The 12514-nt window shown below is 36.7% G+C and overlaps 1 protein-coding gene across 6 annotated transcripts in view; it reads right to left on the bottom strand.

Annotated features, from left to right (window-relative positions):
• Positions 1-1560: 1560 nt before the first annotated feature.
• Positions 1561-12514, bottom strand: part of frmd3 (FERM domain containing 3) — a 58387-nt gene continuing 47433 nt past the window's right edge. For 5 of the 6 annotated variants that reach the window (XM_015374255.1, XM_015374257.1, XM_015374258.1 and 2 more), the window contains 4 exons: positions 12146-12214; positions 11918-12042; positions 5302-5533; positions 3521-4001 (listed from right to left, as the gene is read on the bottom strand). In XM_015374255.1, the coding sequence (XP_015229741.1) occupies positions 3521-4001; positions 5302-5533; positions 11918-12042; positions 12146-12214 (907 nt within the window). Of the gene's footprint in view, positions 4002-5301; positions 5534-11917; positions 12043-12145; positions 12215-12514 lie in introns of all 6 variants that reach the window. The other variant, XM_015374253.1, reaches the window with a different exon arrangement.

Raw genomic sequence — 12514 nt, 5'->3', positions numbered from 1 at the left:
ACGCTAAATGTTTCAGCATGACTTTAGCAGGAAGAATACATAAAAAAAATACACAATATGTTGCACCTAAGAAGACCAAACAGTTCTATCAGAATGACATGGATGCATACACAACTGATTAAACTATGTAGATAGACTGCAGCTTTACTAATATTTGGTTCCACATTAATGCTATGATGCTATCCGGAGAAATATATTGTGTGAATGTTATCTATGACATCTGTTTTCATGTTAACATAAACAGTTGAGCTTTCCTGAGAGTAAGCTACTTTTTTGTGTATCCAAGGTCCGTGCTCAATCTTTGCATGTCTTTCAATAACCAATAAATGTTGATAACTCAATCAATACAATAGTTATGTGTTTTTCCAAGTCAGTGATGACTTTTTACCTGACTTTTTTAACTTGTATTATTTTAATGATGTACAAACTGAATGACAAACACTCGGATATTCCATAGCAACAAGTTTCTTAATGACTTTTTCAGGAAATCTTCTCTATAGATCTGTTCGTTGCCTTGGTGAGTGTGCTACAATTTAGCAGTATTTTTCTCACAGGAGCGATTTGCTTGCATGATTGGATCAGGTCTATGGTTCTCACACTTTTGCACAAGTATCACAGCCAGTAGTGTATTTATCATTCTGGGCTTATTTTTGTGATGGATTTCAGAGCTAAGTATGAGTGCATTCTACTTTCAGTTGTGAAAAACAATACCAATTTCTGACATTTTTAATTGAAAAAGCTTCCTGGATGGGAAGCGAAATGTCTTCAAACTTGGAAACAAAGTCCAGTGGATTGTTTTTTTTTTACATTTTAACTCATGAGGCACCAAGCTTAACAAGACGGGGTGTTTTTTAGAGACAGTTGGAAAGTCAATCGCTGGACTTTAAACTTAATAGAAGGCAAATACTTTTTTGTCTTTATTTAATATGAGAAGTTTACATATCGTACACTAAGATTGCAGTGCATCTTTAAACAATTTAGGAAAGTCCAGATGATGTAAGCCTTTGATACGTTAATTCATTACATGTGAGTAAGGGGTGGGTGGGTGGGGGGATGGGGCGTGATCATCTGGATCATCCTTGGATACAATTTCAGAATACCTTAGGGTGTAATGTTAGTCTGTGTAAATAAACATAGATATTAATTAACAGTGTGGAAACCAAACCTCACCAAGATACTTTCTGTAGCGGCTTAGAGAGCATCAGTATCCACAGTACTTTACTCAAAAAGCTAAATAAAAAACCAGATTAAAGAATGTAAATGCATGCAGGAGGTAAAACTTTAATTTCTACATTTCTTTGGTCTGGTAAAAATCATATGCAGCATAACGACCATTACTATCTTTAAATGAAAACTATTGAGTATGAGATTGGCAGCATCATGATACAATGCTGTTTTGCTATTGGAGAGAATGGTGCACTTCACAAAAAAAAAAACATCCTTTTAAAATAAGATTCTAAAAAGATTAAAAAAATAAAAGTAACATCTCAAATCAGATCAGATTTGAGATGTTACCCCCTCCCCACCACACACACACACACACACACACACACACACACACACACACACACACGTACTTATGAGAGGTATGATAGCTGAATAATTCCACTCTGGTTATACTTGCATATAATTACTTCAACAGAGTAATTTCATTATTCTGTTTAATTACTTTTTAAAATTACTAATTACTTTAATTACTAAACACAATAAAGCAATGCAGTCAGGCATCTTGAAACTGTATCCAAGATAGAGAAGAGGACCTGTGCACATCTGCACAACTCTTAATGTCAAGCTGTATTTTTATTGAGATATAGCCTTGAAATACTTCCACATTCCTCATTAACTTAAATAGTGTGACTCAACCTATCAAAAGGCTTGAAAAGCCATTAATAAGATCATCACATGTTCTTTCTCAAACCTGAAGTCTATGTAAATGTCTGCATTAACAATGAACATATTTCACTCTCACTACTCATTTTTTCAGCAATCACTGGAACCATTATGAGCTTATATGAGCATAATAAGCTAAAAGATAAAATGTGTAGTCGGGTTTCATTTCAGATGAAAAAAAATAATAATATTACACAGTTTATGTAAATATGTTTCTTTACTGTTAGTTTGATATTACTTGTCCAACATGGCAGAGACCTGGTTTGGTCCATGGACACTGTTGCACATTACTTTCAATATTTGATCAAGATAGTTGTAGTGGTTTTTCTATGAGTCAATACTTGCTATAAAAGTATGAGAACCATTTGACCAAACCATTGACAATCCTCACTTTTCCATTCATGTATCTATAATAAAAGCCTGATGATTGTTTCCTTAAATTATTTTCCTTTTATCTGCTTCTTTGCTTTCCATCAACACATACGCAAAGCTTTTTTTTTTAAAGTAATACCTTTCAAATCCTCGGGTGACAAATCTGACATTATTTTCTTTCTACATTTTCCCTTTCCCTTTAGGTTTTATTTTTGCTGCATTTGCTAAAATTAATGATCCTAACCTAGAACTGACATTTAGTTCACAAAACAGTTAAGGTCCCTCAAAAGACATTTTATAATCACAGGTTTGTTTTTCTCTACGCGCTTTCCTTCATAATGACATCAAATAATCCAAACAAAAAAACTAAATAAAAAAAAAAGATAAAAAATGAAGCTTGAAGTTTTGTGCTCTAACTTTTGCTGGAGTAAAACCAGAGTTCCACCACCACAAGGAAAACAGCTGTTGATGGTAGTCTTAAAAAAATAATTTCTCAAAACCCACCATTCTGACAAACTGGAGTAAATAAGCTTTTATTTTTTAATATATATATATATAGTGACCATTTGTAAACTCTTAATTTGAAAATAAGCTCAAGGTTGATCTTCTGACTGAAAAATTCCTGAAAGATCTGAATCACATAAAAACGTATAAAACTTTAAAAACAACTTATTTAATATTTGTAGCAATTTTCAGTATTATTTTGTATTTTCTAATGAATCGGTTGTTGTTGTTGTGTTTACTGGTATTTTTTTTTCTTTCAGTTCCCACCCACTCCTTCATCACTGACAGACCTGATAACCAATCAGGTGACCTGGTTTAAAAGATGAAACCAATCAGAGTTATTAGTGAGTCTCTGTCTCCACTTGTCAGCATCAGGAGTGCAGAAGCTTTTCAAATGTAAAGAAAAATAAAACCAATAAAATAAATTATTCATTCTGCTTCCCTTCATGATTTCCTTTTTTATTCTCAGGTAATTCTTGCCAGAAATGTCAGTCTTATCAGGTGATCCACCTTCATGATGATTACTTAAATGAAGTTTAACCTTAGGAGGTAAATCAGTCTACCTATCAGGTCAAAGAAATAGAATTATTTTCAAATTGTTGGAAACACTTTTGAACAGGACAGTTAACTTCACCTAACTGGTTAATTAAAATGAATTAAGACATCTGAAGTTAAACCACCTGTTTAGACAGACATTTGGCTCCATCATTCTTTGAACTGAAATATAATTCCTTTTCTTCTATCTCCCTCTTCCTCAGTCAGACCACAGGTTCTCCAAGGCCATGCTGATCTTACAGAGAATCCAGCGTCGCAGTGGGCAGTAATACTCGTAGTGGAACTGCTCGAATTCTGGCGTCTGCCTGATCTCGTGGAGGAACGACACGTCGATGTCCGACTCTAGCAGCAGCAGCAGTGTGGGCACAGTGATAAGTAGGACACCCATGAGCACAGCAGCAAACCTAGCTACACCCAGCACCCAGGTGTTGACTCTCTCGTTGGATGAAAGCAGGCGCAGGCTACTGGCAAGGGCCCTGCTCATTCCACTTCTGGAGGCCAGGCGACTGCGTTCATATGCTCGGTCTCGCTCCCTTTCAGCCTCCAGCTGTGCTTGGATGTCAGGGTCAGCGTGGAGCTCCCTCAGCAACCTAGCGGGACTCTGGACTGGAGAGAAGAAGAGCTGGTTGACCCCTCCCTGACTGTCCTCCACTGGGGTGGGGAGCATACTGGCGCAGGGGCTGGAGAAGGGAGATAAGTTTACATCAGTTCAAATTTAATAAGGCAGTTGTTTTTTCAGAGAAAGCATTTAGGATTAACATATTGATGTGTGCAAAGTGTATGAAAACATGTTACCATAAATTGTAAAGATAAAAACCCAGCTATCCTTGGAAAATGTTGAAAAAAGCTAAAAACTATTTCATTTCAAAGTATAGTTCTGCTTACTAGGTAAGTTAAGACTATAAAAAATATTCATATTTGCTCAATTTTATATTAAAGGTAACATACTAAATATTTCATATTTTAGGATAACTTCATCATCTATATTTGAAATATGCCAGACCATTAGAGAGATATATATTTCTAAATTGTTTTTCAGATTAGATTCAACTTTACTGACAGGTACAGGTAAAAGGCAATAAAATGCAGTTTAGGTCTAACCAGAAGTGCAATAGCAGCAAGTGCAGGATAAATAACGGTTCCATAAATACAGGACATGGGTTTCTACTGAATAAATATAGAGATGAATACCATTATAAACAGAATCTTACTTATAGATGAATATAATATATAGATAAAAAATGTTATGAACTAAATTTACAGCTGGATATGTACCTAATATAATATACAGGTGGATATTACTATAAAAAGGGTTTTTATAGTTAGGTACTATAGCATATATAGATGGATACAGATGGATTTTACAATAAAATGAATAAATAAAGTTTGGACAGAAGCTATCTAAATTAAAGTGCAGTGGAAGGTAATTGCATATTACAGTTAAAGTAGGTTATTGCAAATGTATATGTAAACAATTGGTACTGTGAATAAACATTTGGCATTGCTCTTTAAAGTGGTAGCAAAGCCAATGATTTAAAGATGCTACTATATAAAGGTCTCAATGTCGATGAAAATTTGTTGGAAGAGCCTAAAACCAGTTAGAAATGTAGCCTATAACCTCACTAGGTTATATATAGTCTGTCTGCAGCAAGGATAAATTCCAGAGCATCACAAGAAGCTTGTGGAAGGATATAAAAAATGCTTGATCCAATCATAAAGCTTAAAGGTAGACCTACTAAACATTAGGAAGATGAGGGTAGACATCTTTGATAACCTTATTATTCTAGTGTTATTATTCAAGTTTAGTCTGATCAGGTAGTGAGATAAGAAGATGCTTTTATCAACAGTTATTTAATTAAAAGTTGCTGAAAACCAGTTTTTAGGCTGTTAGTTTCCAAAAACTAAGCAATAACACATTTTGTCTTAATTCGTTTGAAAAGCGTAACTATGATCCATGTTTATTCAAGGTTTGTTATAGACCTGTAGGCAAGTTCAGAGATGGTGAGTGGACAGCAGCCCTCGCCGTCTTCCTCCAGTCCGTCTTCAGCTTTGGGTGTTTGGGGTGGGATGTTTGAGGTTTCCAGGGAAACACAGTGAGGCTGTGGTTCATTGATCAAAGAGGAGTTTCCTCTTTCTGCACTTGGCTGATCAGTGTCTGGCCCAGGGGGCTCGAGAGGAGACAGGGGAGCTGGGTCCTTAACAGCTACAATGCCTGAGAAAAGGAAATGCACAGAAAAATGCTTCATAAAAAGATTCATTGAAGTACAATAGGATTTCTCAAATATGAAAATTCTAAGGAGGTTATGTTTTACTGGATAAAAAAAGAACAACAACATAAGACATCTGGTTTCTCAATATCCATTTTTCATCTGATTATTTCAGTATGAGAGAAAATGTTACCTGTCCAAAAACAGAAGTAGTTTTTTCATGCTTTTGCACTCATTCAGCAAATGCTGTGATATAATACCAAACTGAATATTTATGCTACAGTCATATATTACACCAGCTTTAGCTGCAAAGATCTAGTTAAAGCTCCAGTTCCACATATTAACCACACGATGGTGCTCTTGTCCTAAGTTGACAACTTGTGTGCACATAATATAAGAAATATTGCCTAATAAAAGTCAAGGAACCACCTTAAATTTAAATATCAAAAAATTGAGATCAGTTATGTAAGTTGTTGACACAGAAATGAAGGATATACCAGAGCTACCATCTGCTTGGTTCAAAGTACATGTCACAGCTAGGATGTTCTGCAGGCCTGCAGAGGCCAGCATGGGAATTTTAACTGTGCATTAGTTAAGGTTAGAGCCAGTTTTTATGCTATTTGTGCTTCTTTCTCTTTCTACTTGAAGGTTTTGTCAAAGTAAATCTCATTAATGATACGCTGAAATAGGACAATAGAGCAGCTGTGTGGATTTAGTGAAATCTAAGGTGTTGACTTAATGATGAGTGAATGAATCTAAATAATGAATCTAAATACAATCCATCTAAATAAGTAATGTATGTGTAAAAATAAAACCAGCCCTCTCCCCCCAGCAGATTGAGAAGGAGCTGTGGGGGGGGTGGGGGGGTTAATGTCTAGAGAAATAAGAATCAGAACGTGAAGAACTTCAGCTCCAGAGCTTGTCTTGCAGCTTTGTGATGACATGGAAAGCTATGGAAAAATAACTGCTTGTGGAAATGGATGAAAAGAAGTGGAGAGGTTAACGATACAAACGATACAATAGAAACATTTTAAAATAGCCTCTGTTACGTCTTATAATGACTGAGGAGATCAATATATACATAAGAAAGCCTGTCTACACTGATATGGCTCACTTGTTACCTGAAGTCTGCCTCTGATTGGTTGCTCAGCTAATTAGAGGCAGATTGGTTGTTAAGCCTCACATGGCTCCTCTCCAGAGAGCACACACTGCCAAAGGTAGGGCTAAAAGTCTAGTAGGGATTCAGAAATACCAAATATCAGAAACCTGTACAGACTGGGATAGTAAGGACTGTTCACTGGAACATGTTTGTTGGCAAATGTTTTTTCTGTTTTGTTAGGTATTTCAGATTTCGTATAAATCTGGGGATGATTGCAGTTTTACCCTGTCCAAAAACTCTAGATGTTTCCTTTCAGAAAACTTTGTTTGTGCCAAGTCATAAGCCATAAGCCAAGTAAACAAACAAGTGGAGCATAAGCAGCAAGATTTTCATTCTAATTTTTAGTGTTTATGAGTTAGATAGCAGCCTGATTATACTCAATGTGGTTTCTTTGGTGTTGATTATGGCGCTAAAAGCTGATGGGTCGAGCATGTTCATGCTTCCTTTTCTCTTTCAAACTCTCAGATTAGCATTAATATTTTTTTTAAGTTTATGTGTCTGAAATAAATAATCAATGATTGAATTAAAGAATGATTAATCATACATATGCTCCTCACCATGTTAAATGCCAGTTATCATAGTATAATCATAGAATAAACATCCTATATTTATTAATCAAGGTTTTTATTTTAGTATTACTCATGAAAAAAAAAACTTAATCCTTATAAAGATACAGAAATAGAATTGCTTCTACTTTAGCCTATTTCAGAATTGAAGAATTTTTCCTTCAAATTGAGATGAGTAGTGAGGCTAGTTAATTTAGCTAGCTTTGTTTGACTCATTGGTTTATGAACCCTATATGGTTCATCAATATTGACACCACTTGTTAATGTATAATTCACAAATATTTATTCCTCATTTCATTTTTCAACATAGTCGAGTTTACAAAAATGTGGGTTTCTTGTTCAAATTGTAGCTTCTGCTTTCTGAGTTTGTAAAGTTACCTCCTGTATGCAGGACCTGCCAACAATAGAATAACGTGCATGTCACATACATACTGAATGGTAATTCTTCTTTTATATTCTTTTACAGAACTGGTTAAAAGATGTCTCTTCCCAAATATTGAGAAAACAGATGAGCTTTCTGGTTAAGCTACAATATAAGTAGGTTATGGCAGCATGAACACCCACTATCTTTATAGAGTATATCTACTAAAAGCCCTGCTCATTAATCTATGGCACAAATTACTATTTGTGGCAGTAAAGCAAGAAAAAAGAACTGAGAATGATAAAAAGAAACTGAACCAAAGAAAGAGAGAAAATAGGAAAAGCAAGAAGGGGGAAACGCAGATAGAAAGGAAGGAGGGAAGGGAGTAAGGAAAGATAGAAGAAAAATGTAAGACAATGAATGACAGAAAACAATGAAGGAAGGAGATGAGAATTGTAGGTAGATAGGTGGCGATAGGGAAGAATAGTTAAAAAAAGAAACAAGAGAACTTGAGAAGAAAAGATAAGTTAAAGGAAGGACAAATTCAAGTGAGAATGGAGGGAAAAACCAAGGACAGGTGTATTGAAATAAACAAGGGAAAAAAAGAAGCAGGAAGAAATGTAGGACAGTAAAAGGGGCAAAGGAGAAAAGAAAGTTAAATCGAAGGGAGAAAGGACGGGGAAGAATAGGAAAGAAAAGATTAGGAAAAGGAAGGACTGAAATATGAGTAAAAGCAGAAAGAAGGACTGTAAAAGGGGATGAAAGAGGAGAGGGAAGAATGGAGGAGGGATACAACATTTAGACATGGAATTAGGACTCTGGACAGAAAAAACAAATATTATCCTATACACTTTTTTCAATATTTATTCAGAAATGGAAAATGCCTACATCAAATAAAAAAATGTCCAGACTTTTCCAGGCTATATTAATTCCTTACAATATTTCAGATAGAGAATATGCTTCTTATATATGTTGAACTATTTCTTTCTTTTTGTACCCATACTCTGTTCCAGTGAGCCTCTCTGATGTCCGGTTCTGGTTCCTGCGATTCGTCCACCATGCCCAGCCAGTCTCACATAAATGTCTCGTGCAGTGTGATTGGCTATTCGTAGATGGATGCTCCGCCGTGTTGTTATCTTAACCTGACATCTGGCGGCCTCGGCCACCACCACTGAGGCTGCCTGCTCCTCGAAAACCTCAATAGGCCCAGCCGGTCCCTGTTCCATCCTCTCTGACTGCGGTCTCTCTGATATCAGGTCCACTGTCAGTCCTCCTGCTTGTCCCTGGCTTATAGACCTTTTTGTATCCCCTACTTTAGGATGGTCGGTGACTCTCAGCTCCAAGGTGCTCTGCAGGAATTCCCCTGAAGCTCCAAGAAGCTCCATGATTTGGTCTGACAGCAAAGTATTTACCAGCTCTATGCTGAGTCCCCCACACCCTCACTGAGCGGACTGCCAGCTGGGCTCAAAAGCAGAGACATTCACCAGACACATGCCCCAACTCATACACAGACACAGTGGGCCCTCCTGTGAATGTCAGTGATATTAACATAGAGTGGAGGGGGCATTAGAGGAGGATCAGGCCCAAAGCTGCAGTTTCTATATATAACAAGGTGGTCCTAACTGCAGAGAAGCAGCTAATCTAGCTGTGCTTACAGAGGGGCAGGCCTGACCCCTACTGGGATAGGGATCCCTTTCTTTTCCTTTCTACGAGGCTGCCTTTTTCTGCCTCTTTTCTGCCGACGATAAACCTTGCTCTATTGTGCATTAGTTATAGAACAAGGCAAAAGAGAAACATCATTCCCTGGAATACACCCTCTGATTAACCAGAGCGATGACTTGTCAAATCACTACCATGATCCTGCTATCTGTTATATGTTATACTATCTTCCATGTCCTCTGCTATCCTCTATATATGTTGCAATCTGAAGCTCCAAATATAGATTCCTCCAAAACAAAAAGCTTCTGTAGAACAAACTGTAATACGAAAAAAAATGCCTGGTTGGGATTTTGTTTGGATTTTGTCATAAGACAGTCCACACAAACAGGACAAGGACAGCACTGACCTTGGGTCAGCTTCCTGTTTCCCACTAATAGTCGAGATTAGTGCTCTGAATATAGATGGTGATCCTAGACCATCTTGGGGACACTTTATCCGAAAGTCCTTGCAGCAGCTTCTTCAGTCAGCATTTCACAGTTTATGTGTGAGAAGAGATTTAAAAGAACTTGCTTTGATGATCATGACTGTAAAATTTATGAAACTAAGTGGCCTTTACTGCAGAGCAAAATAGAGCATATTTAAGTTGACTTTTATGCTGATACATAATCCCTACCTCAATGGTCTCTTGATTTAAGGTACAACCTGCAGTGTGAAATAAAGGGGGCAGCCCCCAAATTCAAACTTGAACTCTTCCAAAAAGAGGCAAAACTAACAGCAATATCAGGCATACAATACTGATGTGTGCGTATATATAAAACCTGGATGACTCTTAACTTTCTGCTCCTGAATGAAGACAAAACAGAAGTTTGAGTCTTAGGACCATAGTTTTAAATTATTTGACAGCTTATATTATCTATTAACTTAACAAATATATATATATTTTTTTTACTTACAGGAAATGTTTGACATCTGTCATTACCCACAAAGGTTATACTAGCAGGTACTGAGTTGATTATACAAATTTTTCAAAATCCGATCCAATGTGATTTTTGTGGACTATTTTTTCATTGGTTCCTGATATTTTAAGTCTAAATTCCTTAGTGTAAATACTTTAGTCATCTATGAACTCTATTCTTTCCCTTTCCCCTCACCCTCTTAACCCCCACCTGCTTATCCCTTTCAATAATGAATTCCATATTTTTTTTAACCCCACCTATCTTTTTCATTTCTCATTAGTCCCTTAACAAACATTAAATTATAAAGCTATAAAAAGCTTGATATAATATCTAATGTTTCTACTACAACCACTAAGAGTAACTTCTATTAGTGTCCTCCAGAGGTGACTCCTCTGACTGTAAAGACAAAGGTCCAACTTTAGATCTATACTTATAGAGAGCTTTTAAATCAACATTTATAAGGTATCATTAGTTAAAATCTTCGTGTTTAGTTGCATTACATCAGACGTCCCTGTACTTTTAAAAACCTTTATAAACATGCCTTTACCTGCTTCTCTTTGTAATTATCATTCATTTATTGTTCTGTTTCCACATCCTCACTGATCACTCAAATTGTGACGCTTAATTCTGCCTTATCATTTAGCTCTTCTGTCATAATATCCCCCTCTCATTTCCATTCACCCTGTTTGTCCCCACTCTTATGTAATTCTACCCTGGACTCTTCTACACCAGCATCTCTTTCCTGACCTATCAACAAGATTGATGCTTAAATCAAGTAGGAGCACAATGTGGAGAGAATAAAGGCAAATAAAATCATAAAAAAGCAATGATAATGAGAAAAAAAGGAAAGCCAACTATCTTTCATGGGCTCAATAAATCTAAAAGTTTAGTTCAGTGGAAATCATAGAAGGCCGTTAGGTTGACTGAACAATTGCATTTTATCATTTATTCTGAATCCTGTTTGTGATAACTATACTTTTATGTATTTTAATAAGTATCCAGACAATGGTCAGTTAACTGAGTTTACTATAAAGTCCCCGCTCTATATAGTGATTGAGGGATTTAGGGGTTAGGGCGAATGTTCAGACACAGCATAAGACCACTGATAAACAGTTTTATCTAAAAATAGTAAGTTAAATGTTTTAATCTCTGCACTTTATAATAGGCTAATTACAGCCAATGAATTGTGCAAACATAAATGGTAATCAGCCAAAACTAAAAAGAAATATAAATATATTTGAAATAAAATTGCAGCCCCAGATGCTTACAGGGGCACAAACTGAAGGACTCCTGTAGCCAAATGCATCACTTCTGATTGAGCCTCTTTAATGATACAGCAGCAGATGTTTGCTGTGCGGCTGTTTCTGAAGCGACAAAGGGCACATCTGACTGTGGAAAAACGGTGCACACACAAAATCAGACATGCAGACACTCAGACGCATGGTGCCATCCTCAGGGAAGATCATGGGCGGGGTATTTTTAGCGTGTGGCAATTGGTGTCTCCAGGGACACGAGGCTGATGCAGGGAGCATCAGCTGCTCAATTAACTCTCCTTGGCTGAGAATCGCACATGAGCTTCTTCTTACACATGGGAGGCCCAATGTGACTTTCTGAGGCGTGTTACAGGAGGACATGAGTGTGCAGCTGTGGTGTGCGCTCTAAAACCAGAGTATACGGGTTCTTCCTACCAGAGTCTGCTGCTGTCTCTTCGTATTCATTGGTGGATGGCAGTGCAGGTACCAGAGGTTCCATGTTCATGATGAGATTTTTATGGCTCAGAGAGTTAAAGCTTCGACTCTGACCAAATTGTGCTCTGAAAAAAACCAAAACACACATCGAGACATTTAATACCAGAAGTTGTTGTTTTGTGTCCACCAACTGAGTCTTAAATTAAGCTGCAGGTGTCTTAATCTCACCTGTGAACTTCTGGCGGTTCCCTCTGAATCTTGGAGCTGGCTTCTATCACTTCTTTTGCTACTCTTCCACTGACAGGAGGAGAAACACATATTTATGGTGTTACCAACAGCGACACGTCGCTTTTCATTTTTTTTGTTAGAATAGATATAGAATGTAATTAAAAGTTCCAGTCAGTCAGTGCAACAATTTATTTATGTATACTATGGTATGTAAAACATACATACCATATATATATATATATGTGGTGTGTCATTTCCCTGTAATCGTTGTGGTTTATTTTCTCTAGGCGTAGCTTTATGAGTTTATTCCTTTGAGCTTAGCTTCTAATGAAACCTGGGTTCGTTCTATCTATCTATCTATCTATCTAT

This window comes from Cyprinodon variegatus, unplaced genomic scaffold (assembly GCF_000732505.1).
Source record: "Cyprinodon variegatus isolate N-32 unplaced genomic scaffold, C_variegatus-1.0 Scaffold100, whole genome shotgun sequence".
NCBI classification, from domain to species: Eukaryota; Metazoa; Chordata; class Actinopteri; order Cyprinodontiformes; family Cyprinodontidae; genus Cyprinodon; species Cyprinodon variegatus.
The sequence above is the reverse complement of the archived record's forward strand: the minus strand, read 5'-3'. Positions and strand labels throughout refer to the sequence as shown.